Genomic DNA, 22859 nt, shown 5'->3' on the forward strand with positions numbered 1-22859 from the left:
TACTTTACAAGGGTTTAGGAGTAACCTTATTCTGCTTCTTCTATTCAAAATCCATACATAAACAAACATTCCCAATCTAATTGCATGAAGTAAGTACATATATAATTAGTGGCACGCTTGTTCTGGTGCGCTGCGCTTACCACAACAGGCAGGTATAATCTTTGTAGTATATCAGCCCAGTCTATCGATCTGTCTAACGACGCGGCCGCTTGCCTCATTGTGCAAAACTTGTTCCCAGGAATGCACCGCCGCTGCCATGCATCGGGCATCTCGTAAACGTCACAGATAATTGCATGACCAGTCCAGATTATAAATACGGCTCACATTAAAGCTTAGCATAGCAAATGGTTCGAATGAAACATTGCGGTTTAAGATATTGGTTATTTATGCTTTATCACAATCTTAAATTTACATCTTTTATTTTTAACCATTAAGTCTTACTTTTAGATAAACAGGCCTTGAATTATGAGTTATTCATATTTCTACAGCTCCGATCGAGCCGGTCAGATAATATCTTGTTGTTACTCCTTTAGAACTATGAAATAAAATACATAGCAAATAGGTTACCTGCTACAAGAATAGACCTGCAATTCGACAGCCGGACCATAGCAGGGTAAGGCTAGTTCTTGATTCTAGATACTGATAGAAATAGTTGATACTCATAGGGACATTTGTGCAAACCAACTGAAGGTGTTATAGTGTTACGCATACGGGATGTGGAGTGGGTGCAGCGGCGCGGTCAGCGGCGACGGATTTTCGCAAGGCTTTGCGGCGCCCCACCCGCGACTGCGTAGGCGCCGCCGCAACCATTCAGTTGCCCGACTGCATCTCACGCAGGCCCATGTGCTGCCTCTGTACGCGCCGATATGTGCATCGGAATGAAACGAACTGTGATATAAGTAGTTTTAAGTTATATGAGATTAAGTGTTAATGGACATACTGAAGGACAACCGAGGCCACTGGTTTATTTAAAAATCGGATTTTGATTGCTTATCAGCAATCTTTATTTTGTGGGTGAGAATCTAGACATAGGTAGTGCTTACTCTCGTTAAAGTTAACATAAAATAGTGCAACCGCATTGTCATAGTAGAAATCGTGCGAAGTCTTGCATTACGCACAAGCCATATAAATTATACAGAAAGTTTTTTTGTTTGAAGCGCAATCGATCGTAATGCAATTGTTTTGTAAGAGGAGAGATAAACATTGCTTTACGCGGTAGGTACCGTCTAGAGAAAGTTTCTACCGGCAATACTTACTTCTAGGGATTGTAGCGCAATCGTGTGTGCGTACATTTAAATTTTATTTAATGTTTTATTTTACCATCTTTCTCTATTTAGAATATTTTTTAAAGTTTTTGCATATTTACAATGATTTCATGATGACTTTAATTCCTATATGCCCATATGTAGCGATGTAGGTGGAAACCATATTTAACAAAAAGGCTTCTCCGCCAACGCAAATGTTGACATAGTGAGTCAGACAAGCTGGTCGCAAGGACGATGAGCTCAATAGGCGCGGTAAACATTATGTGAATTCTATACATATGTAATAAATAGACTTGGTGACACATGGACCTATTATGTATTTCAAAAATGTAATAAGTACCTTCATACCAATAAATCTAAATAAACTTCGTAGGTAACTAGATTCGTAAAAAATAATAACATTAGAAATGTAAGATGCAACACCAGAGTCCGAAATACGAGTAAGCATATTAGTATTCGCATCCTGAAACGAAGGAAAGAACGAGCTCGATTTTTGTTATTACGTATACAACATTCGCGTGCAAATATTCGGAGCTAATACTCGTATAATAAAAACAGCTCTGGTGACCTGTATAACAGTTTCGAATACAAATCCCGCGGGGAGAACAATTTTGTTGCCGTGCCTTATATAGGAAAATCTGAATCTTTCGGTCACCTAAATTGGTTTAAAATAATAATAACCTAATGAAAATGAGAAATTCTTGAAATTAATCAATTGATGAATCAATTCCTTAATATCTATTATCCTTATTATCATCATTAATAATAATTTTTATTAGAGTTGAACACCGAAGTAAAGAAAAGCTTGGTAAAAATATTTTGTACATTTTCAATCGAATGATAAGATATCAAATTGATAAAATAATATCTATAAAATTTAATATTATTACGAAATTGAATGATGAATATACATATATATTTATTAGCTAGCTTATAAGCAAGGGGATTCAGTCAAGTATCATAAAAATTTGCAACTCACTTCGCCTTTGTTTTTGCTAAATTTTGCAGTTTATCTCAAACCCAATCTGAATGTGTCTGTTCTATGTCTTCGGATATAATGATGCTATGCTCAGTTATTTTTATTTCAGAATGATGACTCACAGTAGCAAGTTGTACTGCCTCATTGTAGTTTTGATAGCTCCGACTATACAATGGTAAGTTCATTAATAGTGACCACATTCTATAATAATGATAATATGTTCATGCTTTTGCATATAATAAAATCAGGACTGTGAGAACTAAAGTTATCCGTGCAGCCTTTTTGCAATAAAGGCATGGGCCTATTACAAACTTTAATAAATAAATAAGTTAATCTGATACAGAATACCTAAGTATAAAACAACCTGTCACATAATTTCTTACTTGTTCAAGTTTTAACAATAACAAGGCATTTTGTACACCCTAAGAGAATAATAATTTTCAGCAAAAATCAAATAGTGGTTACACTAGACTATACTTATTTAAATTACCTATAGAGACCATAAAAACGATGATGCTTAATATCAATATGGTTTTTAGTATATCGGTGGTCGGACCCCGAGTCCTGCGTCCGTTCAGCACGTACACTGTGGCGGTGGCTGGAGGCTCCCGCGCATACACTCTATACGTAGCAGTGGAGGGGCGCAGCGACAATGGCCAGCAGTTCACACAGGGCCAGGAAGTGCAGGTTCCACCGGCCACTTCCAGGCACATACAGTTTGATGTAAGTTGCAAAGATTTTTTCTTTTATGTCTCGAATAGTAATAAAAGTAGATAGATACTCCGAAACCCATGGCTACACCAAATAAATATACAAATTCTTAATATGCTTCAAGCATTTGGTATTGATCTACAAGATAAGAGATCATTATTCCTCTCTACTAGTCTATTATAAATATCGTAACTATGTACTCAGCCGCGCTTAAATATCTATCTACAATTGGCAAATATCTATGGCCAAGGACAGAGGATGTATTTACATAAAAAAAAATTATGCTAAATTCCAGGTATATGTTGTAATATTAGACTTCCGATGATAATGCTTAACCAAATACTGTAATAATTTTTGGAACTAATCCGGTCCTATAGATCAGCGACCCTGGTCCTGGCCAGTACTCGCTGGTGGCCCGTTCCACCTCCGGGCCGCAGTTCTCGTCCTCCGCGCCCATCAGCTACCAGCCCCGCAGCTTCTGCGTCTTCATGCAAACAGACAAACGGGTCTACAAACCAGGGGATATCGTCAACCTGAGAGTCATCGCTTTAAACAAGTACGTAATATCTCATATCAGCAATAAAATACCAATAATTATTACAATGTAAACATAATTAAACATTCATGTAAATACGTTTTTATCAATACTGGCTTAAAAAGCTCATAAACAAATGAAATATTCTATTCACTATTAAAGGCCATTTTAAACATCAATTAACACGTAATTAATGATTGTCACGAACAAAACGAATAAGATGAAAGAATAATGTAATCAAGGGTATCAGTAATCAACGAACACATATGTATGTTCGTTGATGTCTTTTTCTTTGCCAAATTAGTTTTGCAGAATTAAGTAATTTATTGGTTATATTTTTGCATTGAGAGATAAATAAATCATCCAGGATAAAACCTCGAATTGATAATGAAGAACATATTAAATCTGTTGAGTGATTTATTAAATCTGAGTGAAAAAAGGTATACAGAGTTATGATTTCTCATCAGATTTAAAATATCTGAAACTTTGTTTCAACATAATAAATAAGTAAAAAAAAGATAAATATACATATTATTCAACGGGTTCTGTTGAAAGTAATATAAAAGTTACGAGATACTGAAGAACATTATTGGAATTAAGCAAAACGACGAACAACCAAAAAAAGAGTATGTACCTTTACTATGTGAGTTTGTCTATGTAACTTGGACTTGTTTTGAATACCGACTCTGCTGATAAGTATTGATTGACAGCTGCATACATTATGCACTTCACCAATTAGCATTTGCACCTTGTTAGCACGCAAAGTTGCATGTTTATCAGTATTGTACGTAAGAACCTTGATTGACGTAGACATATATCTTGGTATTGATCTACGGTGTAAGAGACTTTATGTACTTACTTTAGCTAGACATAATAATACCATGTTATATTTAATTTTTGATTTATTTAGTAGATTGAAGTTGATCGAACCTACATTAAATTTCCTAATATACCTACAACCATAAAATTATCGTATGTAAAAATTATAAAGATTATAAGTACCTACCTATGTAATGAAACTATATTTCACAAAGTCTGAATGCCAAGTCTAAGTATTTAGCTGTAACTGCAATATGTAAAGTTATAATCCCAGGATCTGAGAATTGAACCTGTTCTGTAGTTAGTGACGAGATTTTATGGCGTCTGGTTCATTAAATACAACCTGATGCTGCCGAGTTGGCAGCGACACTTTCGATTTCGTTACCATCGCCGCGCCCGCGCCGACACAAAGCAGTTGGTGCGAGTAAGATTACGTATGATTACGACGCGGCCGTTGACCTCGATGGTTTGAGGTAACTAAAGGAGATCTACACAGGGAAAATCCTCCTGTAGGATAAAGGCAATGGTTTGAAGTGTTATACTTTCATCTAGGTTTACTTAATTAGAACGAAGTATTGCTCGAAGGGTCACGTGTACGATTTCGCTGAAGTTACTATTTCGGCCATTTTAATATTCTTTAGAAACCACCATCAATATTTATTATCTACAAATAACTCATCCAGGCATTTGGCTTGAACAAATAATAATTTTATAGCAATAATTGTATCATCATACAAATATTTATGTAAGAAGAAAACGAAGGCTTGTGCTTATCAGCAAAAGACCACAACAACGCTAATAGCATTGTATTACACTCAGTTGGTAATATTGGGTTATGTATTTATCATACCATCTTATGTGATAGGTACCTACTACCCCTGACCGGGACGGTAGACGTGAGCATCCTGGACACTGGCGGCTCGCCAGTGCAGGAATGGGCGGCTATGGACTTGGACAGGGGCATTTTCACCAACCAGGTGAAGCTCAGCGATGAGCCAGCTCTTGGGGAATGGACTATACAGGTACAGATATCAATTTAAATCAATTCACTCTTTAGCATTTAAGATATAAGGCGGTTTTGAGTCACTAAATTTTATTGGTTGAATCAAGATTTTTCTAATTATTTCACCCTTTCGTGTGGTTACCGGCACTTATGAATACGACCACACCATATCCTTTCCATAGATGTCGTAAAAGGCTTATAAGGGAAAAGCTAATAAACTCCAGTCTAAGATTTAATTTAATAAGATTGTGGTGGGCTATCAACCTGTCAATTCCGTCTTAAGCCAAATAGTAGAACGTGGTCTTTCAGTCTTATTAAGACTCTTGACTCCGTCTATTCCGCAAAGGATATAGACGTGATTATATTACGTCTGTGATTGTTTAGGTATATGTATGAATACACTCGCCCACATAGAACCGCGGTTGTGCAGACTATTTAAAGATGGCTGTTGTTATATAAAATACAAAACGATAATTGTAATTATTCGATGAACATGTGTACAATTTTCATTATCATTGCAGAAACATTGTAAATCAGGAAGGATTCCTGCTATTTACTTTGATCATTTTGCTATTAACTATTAAAATCTAAAGCATATTGCACCGGAAATAACTCGATAATGAATAGTAAACGTAGGTGTGAACGTTTGAACGAAAAAACGTTCTTACCGTGACCTCAAAAGATTGGTAATGCTTTATGAAGACCGTTTGCATAAAAAAATCAACTGGCAGGTGGAGGTCCGTGGGCAGACGTACTCGCGGCGAATCCTGGTGGCCGACTACGTCACACCCAAGTTCCATATGGACATGCAGATGCCGAAGGAACTACTGTTCAGTGAGGGTCGCTTCCTCATCAATGTCACGGCGAAGTGAGTACCTAATATTACCTATAAATAGTGTTTTTCTTTTTAAAAAATAGGCACACTTCTTTTTATTTCAATATATCGTTTGTTAACTGATTTAGTTTAGGTAAAATAAGAACTTGTTTAAGCTAAGAAATTGACGAGTGAGTCTTGCCTCCTCCGTCCGTTAAAAATATTGCTTTCCTAATCACGTAGAAAAAAATTTAAGCAAGGTAAGTTAATAACTTTCGTTTGAAAGCAGAAAAAGCAAATAGCATATTTCAGTAAGTTATTACAATATAACAAAATCTCATTATTGGAATTGCAAAAGGTGAAGATAATTGCGCTCGAAGCTAAAAACGGAATTGTTTGATCGCAAAGACTCGGTTTTTATGGACGTTGGAGGCGGGAACATCAATGTTATTACAATATACAATGTACATAAAAACTGTTTGAATAGGTAAATATTACATTTATATTGCGTCAATTTTAAATTTAAATATTGGTATTGGTATTCGTCGGTTCTAATTGAAGCCCGTCACGATAAAGTTTATTTCGGGACTTTTGTGCTAATTTAGACTACCTATAATAAATTTTGTGTTGAGAAAGTAAGAAAAAGTTTTTTCTTACTTTCTCAACACAAAATTTCTTATTTTAGATCATTACCACAAAACTTGAACATGGCCTTTCAATTTTTTAAGACTGTTGACTCTGTCTATCCCGCAAGGGAAATAGACTTATATATATAGGTATATATATATATTATGTTATTTCTATATCATTAAATAGTTTACCTTAAGTTAAATCAATTGGAATTCAAGTTGGTTCTTTTTGACTCATAAGTTAATAACGTAACTTAATATTTTAATAACAAAATTACTGAATTATCTTTCAGACATTTCAACGGATTACCCGTGCGAGGGGAGCTAACAATATCTGCGTATGCTGTTTTTTTCTCTGGATTACTACAACCAGTATTTTCATCACCTGCAAGGAAAGTTGTAGAATTTAACGGCAACTCCGAGGTGGTGTACGACCTTAAAACTGACCTTGACCTCGCAGAAGACGCGGCCAGGCCGTTGGTAATCGAAGCCGTGTTGGAGGAAAAAGATACGCTCGTAAGGCAAAATGTTTCGTCCAGAGTACTGTTGTTGCGAGCGCCCTATCGATTGAAAGTCTCGGCACCGGAATACTTTAAACCCAATTTGCCGTACAATGTTCAGGTAAGTACACACGTTGTCACGCTTAGTTGTTGTGTATTGCGTATATTATTATTGTAGTTTTTTGTTTTTTTTTTTTTATTGATGTTAATAGTTCAGAGGGTTCTATTCACGAAACTTGATAAAGTTATATCTTCACTCTTCCTATATCCTTGGTTTTCCGAAATGATAGAAAGAGAGAGAAATGATTATATATATTTCATGACCAAAATATGAAAGCACACTGTTTGACAGCAACAATGTTGGAAAAATCATAATTTCAGATCGAAGTAGCGGATTCACTTGGGCAAGTGATGAAAGAAAACGGGGAGGTGACGGTGGAGCGCCTGTGGGATGACGGGGCGCCGCCCAACACCACCTCAGTGCCACTACGTGAGGGCCTGGCAACGTATACACTGATCCCGGATGAACTACACGCGAACTCCACGCTAAACTTACTGGTACGACTGGTATAACTAGTTTTTTGAGGATAAAAACAAGACAAGACCTGAAATGAACATTTCTATGAACCTACCTAAATACTTATTTTATTTGTCGTAAATAAAAAATGAGTGAATTGCATATTGTATATTGTAAAAACTTTTCCGAATATTTGATTGCTGCTAAGAATATCATAAGCAAACCACAACGAACCTCACTATCATGCAACTTTTTGTTCTGTTGAATTTATAATGACATCGACGCGTTCACAGAGTTATTAATAAAGATTACGTAGAACTTGGCCTTTCCTTTTTCAGATAAAATACAAGGAAGTGACGGAACGAGTTATCCAAATTACGAGTAGCAAGGCCTCCGGAGGTCGGCACCTCAATGTGGAAGTCCTGACTCGCGATACCGCGGTGGGAGACGAATTACGAGCGAGAATTACATCCACTGAGCCTATGGATCTCGTGCACTATGTGATCATCGGGCGAGGAGACATTCTTGTAGCGAAGACTTTGGAGGTGATTGCTATTGCATTTTTACTACGCTTTTATTAGCTTGGGTTGTATGTATGTATGTATGTATGTATGTATGTATGTATGTAACGGAATCTTTGAGCTTAATTTTCACTGATTTCTAAACGTCTGATCAACTTGAAACTTTGCACACGTATCAAGGACCGATGACAATGCAATATTTTGATAAGAGTTTCTCATTATCCTTATTAAAACTGCCAGGATTAATAAATTCATTTTTAGATCCTTCGTATGAGAGTAAGAGAGACAGAGATAGCACCAGTGCCAGTAATCTCCATACAAGAAACCAAGAAGTTCTGACGTATAAGGAGTCCAAAAAGAGATGTAATATATTTCCATATAATGTTACTATTAACCTGAGGCTTTTTTATTTCATCGCATCGCTCCATTTAGAATTACCATTAGAAACAATAGTAGAATTAGTAGAATATTTTAAAACAATAAAAAATATATAAGTAATAAAACAAAAGTAATAAATGAAAATTGAACAACTAAATTTACAACAATATAAGAATAAAGTTACTACCTACAGAACTTTGCGATATTTAATACGTATTTAACATATTAATGCGATTCTTGAATTAACATTATGTAACTTTTGCATATTTATAATAGCAACACTGTAATACTCGCTTGGAAAATGAGTGACAGTTTGTTTATTTATGTAAAATAAGTTTTGCAATAAGTTTTGAATTCGATTCTAACACCTGTAAACTTTCTTTCTGTTTTTTTACCGGTGCCTGTGTATTTACCTATTTGCACTTTGTTTTGTGCTGATAACTTGTCGTTATTTGGAGTTTGGAATCTTCCGTTGAGTCGAGCTTTGTTCTTCCGGATATTCGTGTGATTTTATCATCTGAGATTGGACTCTGACTGTGTTCACTGTGTTGTGCAGATATTTTGAGATAGGACTCCTGTAAAAAGTACCTGATTATTTGAGATAGGAGTCCCAAGTTTGTGTTTGTTTTTGTGAAAGACAGATTTTACTACAAAAGTGCCACGATGTCTTCAGATAAACATTGTTGCGTTCCTGGTTGTAAAGGCAGTGGAGGTATGTTTGAAATATTTTTGTTCCTGTATCAATCTGCCTCTTAATCTTGTGGTTTGATTCCTGGCAAGGCCACAATCGAAAATTGTTATGTTTGCTGGATAGTCAAAAATATTATTAACAGTGATTTATCACTATAAAATTCTTTTCAACTGGGTTTAACAATCATCATACATACATGCATACATATAATCACGTCTATATCCCTTGCGGGGTAGACAGAGCCAACAGTCTTGTAAAGACTGATAGGCCACCTTCAGCTATTGGGCTTTAAGATAGAATTGAGATTCAAATAGTGACAGGTTGCTAGCCCATCGCCTAAAAAAGAATCATGATGATGAGAATATTATGAGATTTAATCCAATCAGGCCACATATAACTTTAAGAAAGTTAGTTGTGAAAACCTCCGGCGATGGGCGCATGGTTGCGAAAGTCATTTCTAGTAAGATAGTTATACAGCGTAGTAGAAGTAGTAGGAAGTTAACACTTCTACCAAAAAATAATTGTATAAAAAAACTAGGCGTTTTATTGCTAATCAAACTAAAAAATAGAAAATAAATAATAGTTTAAAAAAAACTAAAAAACTACGCTTTATTGCTAATCAAACTAAAAAATAGAAAATAAAATTTAAAGACAAAGGAATTATAAAACAGTAGTAGCAAGTCGAACAATCGGTTATAGTCAATTACCTCCGATTAAAATTATAACAAAATTAAATTTATAAACAAAACAATTTAAATCAGAGTAAAAAGCGTGGGGTGCATTTTACTTCATTTTCATAACTCTCTTGTCATAAATATATGCTAATAGAATGATTTTAATATTTACTACATCAGGCACCCCACGCTTTTTACTCAGATTTCAATTGTTTTGTTTATAAATTTAATTTTGTTATAATTTTAATCGGAGGTAATTGACTATAACCGATTGTTCGACTTGCTACTACTGTTTTATAATTCCTTTGTCTTTAAATTTTATTTTCTATTTTTTAGTTTGATTAGCAATAAAGCGTAGTTTTTTAGTTTTTTTTAATTCAATTAGGCGCCTTTCATACTGTATACAAATAAGCGGAGGCGATTGTGTTATTTGCATTTCGTTAAACAAAATAATCCCGTTTAGGTACTTCTGTTCTCACGGAAATTTTTGGACATCCTTAGACTATCATGTCTAACATAGACATAGTTAGACTATCTTACTCCAGATAGATATTGAATATATCTATCTGAAACTCACCCCTTGACTATCGGGAACTAATTTACCAGATTCCTTATCGAACAACTAGCGGTTTGTCGATAAAGTTAGGATCTACAATATAGACCTCCTTTTTATTTCTATAATAAGTTATAGTATATACCAATTTAATAAAAATATTTCCAGCTGAGCCCGGCCCGTGTCAGCGTGGACATCGCAGCGGCGGTGTCCCGCGACATGTCGCCGGGCTGCGTGCTGCTAGCGTGGCGACCGCGTTTGGACAACACGTTGCTGGCGGCCGCTGTGCTCGCTCCGCAACACAAATTGTTGCAGCATAAGGTACATTGTTGTAAGAACTTCACACCATATAGATGACAGTGTATCCGAGTTTTAGTCCGAACTGGTCTTCTTAGGTCTTTTGACCTACGAACCATTCTTGTTTTATGACCTCGGCCAATCAGCCGACATGACTTTTCAACGGAAGAATGGACTTTCTGCCTCTCCGTCAACGAACGGTTCAAATATGACCTGTTGCACAATCTCTAAATGTCGCAATAATATATTGCAGGCCAAACGACAAGTTATCGTTCATTTGGCATGAAGTTATGATGATTCTATTTATCTTATTATTCTAAGGTGTCCGTGCTGCCACCAACAGCCACCAGCTACCGGCCCAAGAGCCTGGTGTCTCTATCAGTGCAGGGCTCTAGTGGTGCCAATGTCGGAGTGCTAGCGGCTGACAACACCGCCATCGCGGCCGGCGTCGCCAATAAAGACGGGCTTGGCAGTGGGATCGATATGCACACGGTAAATTCCTACCTACAGTAGATTCACATACTTAGTCTGAAATCCGTCCTAATATTATAAATACATCCACTGAGCTGTGATAGTCTGTCTATAAGCCTTTCACTATTAAACCGCACGAACGCGCATGATGAATTTTTGTGTCAAATAGTCCGAAGTAACCATGACCTACTTTTTACAAACAAATTCCCTTTATTTCCTCAAAATTTATCAACCGCCTTTTACATAATTTACGTTTAATTCGTTCTAATTTTACTTAATTTTCGGCAACTATATTAATCTTCGGTATGCCAATATTGTTTTCGTATTCCCACAAAATGTATCAACCGCCTTTTACATAATTTACGTTTAATTCGTTCTAATTTTACTTCATTTTCAGCAACAATATTAATCTTCGGTATGCCAATATTGTTTTCGTATCTAATATAGACGCATCTATTTCAGATCGAACGAGAAGTGGAAAGCTTCAGCGGACTCAAACATGCTTTGTTTAAAAATGAAGATCATTTGCCCGGGGTAGGAGCGGACTTGGGAGGATACACGTCTGGAGATGTCTTTACAGTATGTTTTGCAATATATTATGTAACACCAAGGCCATTTTTGCAATTTATTTATGTAACCGAATAATAAAGTACCTGCCTTCTTTTCTCTTCTAAAAAATCTTAATTCCATATGTAAAATTTTCATTCATTTCAGAATGCAGGAGTGGTGATATTGACGGATGGGCTGATCATCCAAAATGACAAAAGTAAGTGGCGAGTATCTGCTCTATTTACTATTAACTACTTACAAACCCTATTGAAGAATGTCGATATTTATACCGCTTGTCAGCCACAACTTGTAATTTTCCAGCCAGGTGAAAGTCCGTAAAAAAGACAAGACCTAGATTAATTCATCCTAGACAGTTTTTTGAACGATTTATATGATACGTACGGTATGTAGTTATACACCGACCGATATTTGTAGTTGGAGCACTGGAACCGGAGCCAGAGACAGCTACTCGCCCCCCGCTGGCCGGACCTTACGCCTTCAGCCGCCTGCCGCCGCCGCCCGCGCCGCGCTACTACCTCCCCGTCGTCAGCCCGCTACCAACATGGGCCTTCTCCAACCTCACTCTAGGGTATGGTGTTATATTTTTGGCATATCACCTCTTTCGGAATACTCATTTAAGTCTGTATTACTATCAATCCATCGTAGTAGATTTACTGTGAACTATAGAAATTGGAATAAGACTAAGTCAACCTTAATCATATTTTTATGATCCAAATTACATTTTATCTCATTTCTTTTTGTTTTACAGTTTTGACGGAGCTGGCTCCATAGAGCGTCGCGCGCCACCGTCCTCCGTCGACCTCACCGTTGGAGCAATCGCAGTCGACCCCAATCTCGGGCTGGGACTGGCTTCACCACAGAACTTCCAGGTGAATTGAAAATGAAAATAAAACGCCTCTTAAAATAAATAAGAGGAAAAATAATCATCTCCATATATAAACCTATACTACATATTTATAGTAGTCTCGAAAATACTAAGGCCAAGTTCAACTGGATGACTAGGTGATGGAACTTAGGTTCAGATAGCGACATGTTGCTAGTACTTTGCCTAAAAGAAGAATCTCAAATTAAGAATTTACTTATTTTCATATTATTCCTTATGCTTGAATCCACCTACAGTTCTGTTTCTAAATATAACTTCCTTAAAAAACGTGTAACGCATTTTTCCACCTAATCCTGATAAAAACTTGACTCCAGGTGCAAGTTCCACTGTCCATCTCGGCAGAACTGCCCGAGAGCATGCAACGCGGAGAGACGCTGGCTGCGGTGGTGGTTCTGAAGAGTACCCTCACCGTGGACACCTCGGTAGAAGTCACCTTCTACAACTCCGACCAGTACTTCGAGTTCGAACCACTTGATAATGATATTGATTCTGCTAAAAGTAAGATCCTCTCTGACTGAGTTCATGAACACTTTGAGACTGTAATCTATGTATACTTGTGTCGCCTCACCTTTAGTGGTTTACAGATTTTTTTACAGAACAATTGGCCCTGATATCGCCTAGGCCCGCTTTACTGTACGAATTCATCAAATAATGATGTATATTAGGTTTTTTCCCACTATAGAAATTAACTATAAAAATTTCCGAATCTATTGCTATAATAAGATGGTTTGTCCACAGAAATCGAATTGTTCCGTCGTCTCCGCGTGATGGTTCCAGCGCGAGGCTCTGCCAGCACCGCTTTCCTGGTGACGGTGGTGCGCACGGGACAAGCTTCTGTCCTCATTGAAGCCAGTGGCAATGGCGTCTCCGACTCTTTGTCCCGCATTATCGATGTCAAGGTATAATTGATTTATAAATGGATCATGCACGAATGAACACGCGTTAAACAACAGAATAAATCTCTTTGTAAGCAATTCGTATACCTGTACCTGTAAGATATTCATCATCTTGCTGGCGTAAGTCTTGGTTCGTCTTCATGTCTCTGGAGACTCCAGAGTGCATCTGTGACCACGATCCTGGATTGGGTTAGTCAAGATTTGAAACAAAGCGAGTCCCGTCTCACCTACTCAACAATTACACCTACCTAAGTATTGTCTGATTGTACAGATTTTTCCTTTTATCCTCTTACAGTCGTAGTATTATTACAGGTACTACGTTTGGTGACGAAAAGGTGAATGATAAATGGAAGAAGTGTATTAGAAATTTGTCTAGAGTGGGATCTTTTTGTGTCGAACTCAATGTTTCAACATAAAGAGATCCACACCTACACAAGAGTGGAAGGTATTTTAAAAAGTATGATAGACTTTGTGATTGTAGATGAAAGATTGAAGAACAAAGTGCTGGATACCCGTGCATATCGCGGTGCTGGCATTGACTCGGACCATTTACTGGTGATATCCCGGATAAGGGGTATCTTCAATCGCTGGCGGCACAGGGTAAGGGAGCAAACCAGCGCTTTGGAAAGAGTAAAAGTAGAAAATTTGCAAGATATGGATGTAGGTAAGAAGTATATTAATAGACTGAAGGATGAATTTGAAGATTTAGAGGAAATGAGCGATATTGAAGATGGATGGAAGGAATTTAAAGAAAGAATTGTGAAAGTAGCTGTTGAAGTGTGTGGTGTAAGTAGAAGAAGGAAAGGAAAAAATCACAAAAATGCGTGGATGAGTAAAGATGTGCAAGAACTTGTGCGATTAAAGAAGAAAGCATGGCTGGATTTGTTAGCAGCAAAAGCTAACTTAAGAATGCAAGAGGTTATAGATGAAGATGTGAATGAAGCACGTAAGGAATATAAGAAAATGAAAGATTTGGTTAAGAAAGCTGTGATTAAAAAGAAAGAAGAGTATAAAGAGGATTTTGATAAAAGGCTATCAGAAGACTTTCAGTCAAATCTGAAAGTATTCTGGAAATCCGTAAGGTCAGCCCGAGGAAATACTATAACCAGAGAGCTGACTAGGATCAGATGCCAGGATGGTAGCGTTGTGAAAGGAGAAGAATGTGTACTAAAGATATGGAAGGACTATTTTGAAAGTTTATTTGAAAAAAAGGAAGGAAATAAGAAAGATTTCTGCTATAGCGAAGAAAAAGAGAATGAGATGGAAGGCGAAATTGAAATGTTCGAAATTGTGGAAGCACTTAAGAGTATGAAAGCGGGAAAGGCTGCTGGGTGTGATAGAGTGTCGGTCGAGATGCTTAAAGCAGGAAAAGGCGTAGTAGCTAGTCAGTTGTACTGCCTTTTCAATTTGTGTTGGAGAAGCGGCCGAGTACCAAAAGATTGGTGTAAGGCTGTTATCGTGCCACTTTACAAAGGAAAAGGGTCACAGCTGGACTGCAAAAATTATCGTGGTATAAGCCTGCTTAGCGTCGTCGGCAAATTGTATGCTAAGGTATTGATTAATAGAGTCAGGAATGAAACTGATGACAAAATATGGGATGCTCAAGCGGGATTTCGAAAGGGAATGGGATGTACTGATCAGGTCTTTTCCTTGCGGTGCATAGCCGAAAAGTTTTTGGCCAAGAGTCAAAAAGTCTATTGCACATTCGTAGATCTGGAAAAGGCCTATGACAGAGTTGAGAGGAATGAATTGTGGTCAGCACTTTCTATGCATGGGGTGAGCAGTCTCTTAATACGAGCACTGAAATCCTTATATGAGGATTCGAGTGCTTGTGTCAGGATAAACGGAGCGCACACTGAGTGGTTTAAGATTGAGAAAGGCGTTAGGCAAGGATGTGTTGCGTCACCGTGGCTGTTCAACCTATTTATGGATAGCTGTTTGACAGATTTGAAAGAGTCTAAAAGTGGATTAAGGATGAATGAGTTACTCGTCAAATGTCTGCTCTATGCCGACGATCAGGTTATACTGGCGTCATCAGCGGAGGAGTTACAGGAGATGGTAAACTGTATGCATGAAGCTTTAAAAGAGAAAGGAATGAAAGTGAACGTAAGTAAAACTAAAACACTGGTTTTTGAAATGGAGAAAGAAATGACAGCATGTAATATTTTGATTGGAGGAGAAAAAGTGGAGCAAGTGAAAGAGTTTGTATATCTAGGATCAAAGTTTACATCAGATGGCAAGTATGATAGTGATATTGAAAGGAGAGTGAACGCGGGGAACATGGTGAATGGAGCTTTGCATGCCTTTATGAGCAGTCAGAAACTATCCAAAAAGGCTCGACTGGCTGTGCACAGGGGCGTGTTGGTCCCGACATTAATGTATGGGAGTGAAAGTTGGGTATGGCAAAAGAAGCATGAAAGCAGAATAAATGCAGTGGAAATGAGAGCGTTAAGGAGTATGATGGGTGTGAAATTGAGTGACAGGATAAGGAACAGCGTGATAAGGGAATGTTGTGATGTGAAAGAAGATGTAGTTACAGGAATAGAAAAGGGTATGTTAAGATGGTTCGGTCATGTGGAGAGGATGAATGAAAGCAAGTTGACTAAGCAGATATACAAGGAGAGTGTGGAGGGAAAGGTCGGAGTGGGAAGACCTAGACGAACGTATCTTGATCAAATTAAGGACGTCCTGGTAAAGGGTCAGATCAAAAGTACCCGAAACCGCCGAGCTTGTATGAAGAGAGTTATGAATGTGGACGAAGCGAAAGAAGTATGCAGAGATCGTGGCAAGTGGAAAGAGGTAGTCTCTGCCTACCCCTCCGGGAAAGAGGCGTGATTTTATGTATGTATGTATGTATGTACTACTATATTCTTGCTTGCATTACCTTTAATCATCAAGTTCAACAGTCTAACGTAACCTGAATAATTTATCTTATACAGGATGGCTATGAAGAAACTGTATGGTCTTGGGAACTCCTAGACGCTCGACGAGGCATTGCCCGCGCCAATGCTACTTTACAACCTAAAGCCGGCACGAAACTAGGGCCAGCCTTATTACAAGCCGGCGGTGATATTGTAGCCGCTGTTTTGAACGACCCGAACGAACGCGAACTGGGATTCGACCCCATGCCCGCTGCGTCGCCACCGCACGCACTAAGACCTTTGGCGAAAGCTTGTATACTCTTAGATTATTTACAGGTATGTTGACTATAGAGATGTGCTTTTAACAAATCAAATTTCAGAAAATGTGATAGCAAGGCAGAGAAAACGAAATTCAATAAGATTACAAAAAATCAGGATTTAGATGCAAAATGGGCGTAAGGGTGTCACCACCATCAGTTGCTCATCACGTCACTACCTTGTTTAATTTACAGTCTTAAATTAGTTAAAATTCTATGAAAGCAATTTCTTGATTTGAATTTTCTAGTGTTTTCTTCCTTTTAATGTACAGGCGACAGAGAGGGACGACTTGCCAATTGTGAATGATGCGCGCGCGCAAGTCCAAACAGGCTTTCAGAGACTCATGGCATATAGGCAAAAGGATGGCTCCTTTGCTACGTTCAGCGATAGTGAAGATGGCGGAGATGTTTAGTAAGTTTCCAAAAACAGCTTGAGATATTGCCGATTAACATTAATGGTATTTCATTTAACTCCTAAAATATACCCCATAAAATCGGAATTAGGATAAGTCCGATTTTTGTCGGACTTACTATTCCGCGGTTTTTATAGGGTACTTATTAAATTTAATGAGTATTAAACCAAAACTTGGCCCGTTAACGTTTTCGTATCCCTATATTTTTAACACTCTTGATATATTAGTATTGGATACATAAATACATAGATAGGTAATATGTATTATGAACGTTGTACCCGTTTGCAGCATGACGTCAATATCGTGCCGCTGGTTGTCCCGCTGTGCCCGCCACGTGTCGGTGTCCCCGCGCGCGGGCGCGGCGGCGGCGCGCTGGCTGGCGGCCCGGCAGCTCCCGCGCGGCGGCTGGAGCCCCACACCCGCGAGCCTCCGCACCGACCCCAGAGCGCAAGCTGAGATACCGAATACAGCACACGCGCTGTTGGCGTTACAACAAGCTAGGGTATGTTTGCTTTATCGTACCCGCTTGCAACAGTACCGTGCCGCTGGGTGTCGCGCTGGCTGACGGCGAGGCAAATGTCACACGGCGGCTAGTGCCTCACCCCGGCACAGACCCGAGAGCGCAAGCTTAAAGCCATCAAAAATAACTTACTCGTACTATCTTCAAGCATTGTGGTTCCCGGCAGTAGACAGTTATCTACCTCTTCTTCATATGAATGTCGGCTAGTTTAAGAACAAAAGCGCTACCTACCTGCTAATGCTGAAAAGACTGTCAAGACTTGCTTATGTCCATTAGATTACAGGGATCAATTTAAATTATAGCTATGTTTTGTTGCTAACAGCTTAGAATCTAATACAAAATTTATATACACTGTAATGGTGAGACGGAGAAGAGTCAATCTCTCACGTAACAGTTCCAAATTTCAAGAAGTGATCACAATAAATATAGGTATTTTAAGAGTTTAATCTAGTATGGATAGTTCGTTTAAATATATCGATATTTTCATTAGGGTGGCGATATATTATACAAGAGCAACATCGACAATGCAGCCGACTTTCTTTCACAAGGGCTATCCCCGTCGCTAGACGCCTACACGCTGGCGGTGACTGCGCATGCTCTGGCCGTGGCACAGCATCCGCAAGCCAAGCTGGCGCTGCAGATGATGGACCAGTATGTTAACAGCTCAGGTGCGTTACCCAGTTGGGACAACTTCCTTTTTAAATAGCCCAATTGAGACGATTTCCTTAGTGTCGCTAGTCCAATTGAACTACTGCGATAAAATTCTCTCACTTGTTCCACCATGGTAAAACTCAGTGGTACTGTGGAATAGACCGTTCTTATGTGCCTATCTAGTCAGAACGATAAAAGAATTATTTTTTTCAAGAAACAGGTGGCACACTATACAAGAGCACAACTTTTCTAAACACTCCTTGGATATGAAAATGAAAAACATTTTAAGGCTTTTGCAAGTTGAACTCGCTTTGAATGGTCAGGCACATTACCCCATCTCAAATTTTACAGATTGCAAGAATGTTCCAATATGAAATTGTTTTTAAGTACTTCAGTTAAGTTAAAAGTGTTTTTCAAATAGGTAACTTTCATTAAAATAAGAACAAAAAAGTCACATTCGCGTTTATTTTAATTTGGATAATCATAACCATCCTGTTCATACAAACAGACCATTAAAATGATAATAAACAATTCTCAGGTTCAACGTTATTTTGGTCTCGGAAGCTCTCTGGGTCAGAGTGGCGTAACCCTTGGCTGCGGGATAACACCCTGGAAGCCAACACAGCCGCACACGGACTGCAAGCGCTGATGCTGGCGCGGCTCGAGGACCAGGTATCTGTATTTTGTCTTCTATTTGTGTTATATGTGCCGTGTGGTTCCCAGCACCAATACAAAAAAGAATAGGACCACTCCATCTCTATCCCATGGATATCGTAAAAGACGACTAAGGGATAGGTTTTACAAACTTGGGATTCTTTTTTAGGCGATGGGCTAGCAACCTGTCACTATTTGAATCTCAATTCTATCATTAAGCCAAATAGCTGAACGTCAGATTCAGTCTTTTCAAGGCTGTTGGCTCTGTCTACCCCGCAAGGTATAGACGTAACCATATGTATGTATAATATGTATTTGTGTTGTATAGTAGGTACAGTTTATCTGTACTGTATAAATCTTTGTTCTGTTCTGTGGTCCTTAAAGGCAATAAAGTTATATTTTATTATTTTTAGGCAACCTCTGTAGCGAGGGCGCTTCTGCAGGCTGCCAGACCGGCCGATCCCGACCCTGATGTCGTGAGTACAAACGTTCTCCCTGGCAGGGTGTAATTACATCATGCTTTATTAACTATACGCCACATTCAGTTTTAAGAGATTTCACTTCCTTTTACTTTTATCGTAACAATTGTAATGTATAGCAGCGATATAAGGACATTACAATACAATTGTTAATAATTATTGTTATGCATAAAAGCTATTTGTACTTTGACGTAGAATAGCTGCGCAAAATGCTTATAAATGCGGGCTCATTGTTCCATTATTGTATCAATATTCTTTAGCCAGGAAGTTTGCCTTCTTGCAAGAAGAATTCAAGAATATTCGAATGAAAAATTAAGTACATAATCTATTCCTCCTGGCTTTAGTCTTGGTTCTATTCTCACCTCTCTGGAGAGGAGCCCGGGGTATGCTTTTGACCATGGATCCTAGATTGAGTAAGTTTTTACACAAAGCGACTCCCATCTAGCCTCCGCAACCTTTGCAGGAAAACCTAACCTGAATTGGATGATCACACATCCAGTTGCCTGAATGCAGATTTTCCTCGCCGTAAGAGCATCGTTAGTATTCAAACTGTTGTAGATATCTCCGAAAATAGTCATGGGTACATGGCCGAGGTGGGATTCGAATCTGTGCATTTATGCGCAACTCGCATTTATAAAAATTAAATAAAAAATATTCTAATGAAATGGCAGTTCATTAATACTAATATAATTTTTCAGATTGACGCTTTAGCCAAATACGCCGAGATGACAAGGACATCGACGAAGCTACGCATATCTGTAAATGTGACGGGAACCGAAGAAACTAGGCAATTCCAAATCATGGACAGCAACGCCTTTATAATACAGAATCAACAGGTAAGCATCAATTTAAACTTTCATTGCAATAAAAATAGATAAATTTTCAAGATCAAATGGACGTGACGTCGTAATTCTGTCAACCAAAACCGCAAGTTTAACCAGCGGAATAAATTACATTCCTTTTCAAACCTTCGATTTAAAACTACGGCTTTAAAAGGCACGGCCGAAGTAGTTTCTTAGAATTTTATAGCTATACCCAACAATGGTTAAACTATATGTTGAAAATTATATTTAGAGCTGTATGGTGATCCCTGTATTGTGTCAGATCCGCACGGGTCGGTCGGCGAGCGGCGTGACAGAAGGGCGCGGCGCGGGCGTGCTGGGGCTGTGGGCGCGCGGCGACACCAACGTGACGGCCGCGTGGCCGCGCTTCACGCTCGACCCGCGCGTCGACCAAGTCTCCACCACTTATCGCTTGCAACTATCTATTTGCATCGGGTGAGATTTATTTCTCGTAAGGTGACGTGCCGTGTGGTTGCCGGCACTTTAGAATTAGACCACTCCACGTCTTACCCATGGATGTTGTAAAAGGAGACGAGACTATCGTGACTTATAAACTTGAGATTCTTGTAGGCCATGGCCTAGCAACCTATCACTATTTGAATCTCTATTCCATCATGAAGCCGTACAGCGCGTAGCCTTTCAGTCTTTTCGAGACCGTTGGCTCTGTCTATCCCGCAAGAGATAAAGTCGTGACTGTATATTTGTAGATTCTTCTTCTCTTAACTATATAAATGTAAACATTAAGCCGTGGTGCAAAGGTTGCATCTACAGCATTAAGGGCATAATATCCAATTGATAATAACAACCAATGTTTGATAATACTAGACAAAGCTTATTTTTATCTAGATATTTAGTTATAGACAAAGTTATAATTACTTAACTAGTCGAAATTTTAGTGCGGTATTATTTATAACTTTTCTCCATCATTAATTTTTTTACAGGTTTGTGCCACAAGGCAATGAAACAGAGAGTGGGTTAGCTCTCCTCACAGTCCAGTTGCCTACAGGGTATTTGGCGGATATAAACACACTGACGGAATTAACGGTATTTAATATTTTTCTTTAATAAAATTAAATGTATCATAGATACAAATTAAAACTTCTATTTAACCCTACTAATAGATTATAACAACTATTCATGTAACTATGGATTGAAATCCAATCAAAAGTTTCAGAGATTAGCAAGTCGTACTCCTGCTTAAAAAATTTACCCCTTTTCATACAAACTAAAATCAGAGAGAGAGAGCATCAAGTTCCCTTACAAGCGACTGTACTGTACATTCATATAATACTATTATGACGTCACAAATTCTATCGTGTAACATAATACCAGGCGGCGCGTCACGTGTCCACGGCGCGACTGTCACGCGGCGGGGCGCGCGTGTCGGCGTGGCTGCGCGCGGCCCGCGGCGAGCGCTGCGCCACGCTCGCCGCGCCGCGCGTCGTGCCCGCTGCCAGGCAACGACCGGGCTGGGCCACGCTGGAGGACTTGTATGACTCGAGTAAGCTTTTCTTCTCGTATCTTACCATTTGCGATGTTTTTTAATAATATCCAAACCTAAATACAGCCCGGTTCTTGAAAATAGTAACTTTTTATTTTTATTTGATTGAGGCCGAATCTAAACGTTGTGGTAGCCGAAAATAAAATAAAATTGTCCCCTTTGATTGAATGCCTTTTCTTTTTAAAAACAACCCCGTTCCACTGTTTCTGATGTAGCTTTCTTATGTATTTAATTAAAACTTTTTTCTTCAATACACCTAATACCTTATTCTTCCTTATTCATCTTCAAACAATTTACAATCCATTAGAAAAATTATTTGTAAATCTAAATTGAGTTATCAGTCCTTATCTGTCAGAAAAATGTCTACTACCAAGCTATCTAGAAATCAAATGTCTTCTGTTCCTTAGGTCACCGCGCACGCGTTTTCTACCAGCCGCTAGCGAGCAGCGCGTGCGACGTGTGCCGCGAGTGGGCGTCGTGCGCGCGCGCGTGTGGCGCCGCCGCGTCGCAGCGCGCCGCCGCGCCCGGCCGCGCGCGGGCCGCACCCGACGCCGCCACTCAAGTCGAATACCAACCGATATTATTAGTGTTAACTATCGGCCTCACTCTACTCACGATGCGATAGCCGCAGTTTACATGACGCTACATGAGGGGCCTCATAGACTTACTCTGAGAGACACTACGCTATAGTTATCTATACTAAACTGAGCATCTGTAGACGTGTCGACCATTTCACGATACTTTAATCGTGTAAAAGTTATGCAAGGACCAAAATGTAAAAGTAAAGTATGTATAGTCAAAATTTAAGGACCTTGCCATACTTAAGAGCATTATTGTAATATTAATATAAACTAATGTGATATTGTAAATTATTTAGAACAGGAGGATCTAATAAATTGTATGTCGATGCCGAAT

General features: G+C 38.7%; 1 protein-coding gene across 1 annotated transcript; it reads left to right on the forward strand.

Moving 5' to 3' along the window:
• Nucleotides 1-824: 824 nt before the first annotated feature.
• On the forward strand, nt 825-22733 carry LOC106133627 (C3 and PZP-like alpha-2-macroglobulin domain-containing protein 8). Its single transcript, XM_013333424.2, has 28 exons — nt 825-1014; nt 2354-2419; nt 2784-2967; nt 3333-3511; nt 5175-5331; nt 6044-6180; nt 7049-7376; nt 7637-7813; nt 8111-8317; nt 10758-10910; nt 11208-11378; nt 11820-11936; nt 12072-12123; nt 12342-12495; nt 12676-12796; nt 13125-13308; nt 13549-13709; nt 16646-16903; nt 17157-17296; nt 17586-17799; nt 18308-18485; nt 19007-19140; nt 19536-19598; nt 20300-20437; nt 20706-20878; nt 21385-21487; nt 21776-21944; nt 22352-22733. Exons 2-28 carry the CDS (start codon nt 2355-2357, stop codon nt 22567-22569), a joined length of 4335 nt encoding a protein of 1444 aa, XP_013188878.2. The 5' UTR covers nt 825-1014; nt 2354; the 3' UTR covers nt 22570-22733.
• Nucleotides 22734-22859: the final 126 nt, after the last annotated feature.

Source organism: Amyelois transitella, chromosome 2 (genome assembly GCF_032362555.1).
Source record: "Amyelois transitella isolate CPQ chromosome 2, ilAmyTran1.1, whole genome shotgun sequence".
In the NCBI taxonomy this organism is placed as follows: Eukaryota; Metazoa; Arthropoda; class Insecta; order Lepidoptera; family Pyralidae; genus Amyelois; species Amyelois transitella.

What these genes read in the sequence shown, in the direction of transcription:
- LOC106133627 (XM_013333424.2), top strand. Translation starts at nt 2,355, where the DNA reads ATGATGACTCACAGTAGCAAGTTGTACTGCCTCATTGTAGTTTTGATA. An exon ending in AGAGTCATCGCTTTAAACAA is followed by an intron (nt 3,512 to 5,174) that starts GTACGTAATATC and finishes CTTATGTGATAG; the next exon opens with GTACCTACTACCCCTGACCG. An exon ending in TTGTAGCGAAGACTTTGGAG is followed by an intron (nt 8,318 to 10,757) that starts GTGATTGCTATT and finishes AAATATTTCCAG; the next exon opens with CTGAGCCCGGCCCGTGTCAG.